Source organism: Sinocyclocheilus grahami, unplaced genomic scaffold (assembly GCF_001515645.1).
Source record: "Sinocyclocheilus grahami isolate Dianchi unplaced genomic scaffold, SAMN03320097.WGS_v1.1 scaffold9731.1, whole genome shotgun sequence".
NCBI classification, from domain to species: domain Eukaryota; kingdom Metazoa; phylum Chordata; class Actinopteri; order Cypriniformes; family Cyprinidae; genus Sinocyclocheilus; species Sinocyclocheilus grahami.
Genome location: NW_015512811.1, coordinates 1 through 1,127, shown reverse-complemented (window position 1 = coordinate 1,127; position 1,127 = coordinate 1). Strand labels below are relative to the sequence as shown.

Below are 1,127 nucleotides of genomic sequence, written 5' to 3'. Positions count from 1 at the left end.
CGTCGAAGAGAAAGTACTGGCCTCCAGCCCCATCATGGAGGTATGCTATGAACTAATTCTTGTGAGAAAATGCGATCTAGGTCTTCACATGATGTTAATCAGTTGAGAACCACTTGATTGGCTTGCATCACAGACACATTACCAGAATAATTTGTGTTCAATTTAATAAACTTTTGCCACCAAGTACTTCCATTGTGTGCAGCAGCTGTAAAGGTGCCCTCACTTCACTCATCACTCCATCTCATTGTCACATTTGAGCTGTGAAATTAAACTCAAGAATCAGCAGGCCTGTTTGAACAGATAAGAGCAAAGCAGGCACTTGTGCCCTTCAGGAAGATAATCTGAGTGCCAATGAGAGTGGCCAAATCTCAGAGTCAATTCAGAGATATTATTACTGCGGAAATTAGCATTGGTGATAGAAGGGCCTCTTAGGATGCGAACCTAGACATAGACCATCCTTATACTACAGGTGACTCATAACACCCCAGCTCAGACAAACAAATAATCCAAAATCACGGTAATTACTCATTCTAAATTATGCCGCAAACAGGATTTTAGGTTTATCAGTTGCACCCTCTGTTGTGAAATTCTTTCTCCACCCTTCTTATGTTCCATTATGCATCAATCATAGTAATTTGATAACCTCCTTTTTCAGATTAAACCAACCAAAGAGTGACTCAAGCATAAAAAATTACTTTTTTTCCTTCTGTGCAGGCTATTGGAAATGCAAAAACCACCCGCAATGACAACAGCAGCCGCTTCGGGAAATATATCCAGATCGGCTTCGATAGGAGATATCACATCATCGGTGCCAACATGCGAACGTATCTGCTTGAGAAGTCCAGAGTAGTATTTCAGGTTTGTCTCATGTAGGAATGGTGCTTTAGGATTCATTTGCAGACCCTTGTGCTTTTCCAAGTGTTGAACATCAAAATATTTTTGCAGGCTGAGGAAGAGAGGAACTATCACATCTTCTACCAGCTCTGTGCTTCATCCTCTCTGCCAGAGTTTAAAGATCTAACCTTGAGTAAGTGGTCCAGTTAACTCGGTGACTAGTTTGGTTACTTGTAACTGTATTTTTGAAATCCAAGTGTTTTTATTTGCCATTGACTAGGGCTTGGCCGTAG

General features: G+C 41.0%; 1 protein-coding gene across 1 annotated transcript; it reads left to right on the top strand.

The window, feature by feature from the left end:
* Positions 1–6: 6 nt before the first annotated feature.
* LOC107578321 (unconventional myosin-Vb-like) lies at positions 7–1,027 on the top strand (the record flags this gene model as incomplete). Its single annotated transcript, XM_016264288.1, has 3 exons — positions 7–40; positions 715–858; positions 946–1,027. Coding segments are annotated over exons 1-3 (232 nt in total), but the record flags the coding sequence as incomplete, so codon positions are not given.
* Positions 1,028–1,127: the final 100 nt, after the last annotated feature.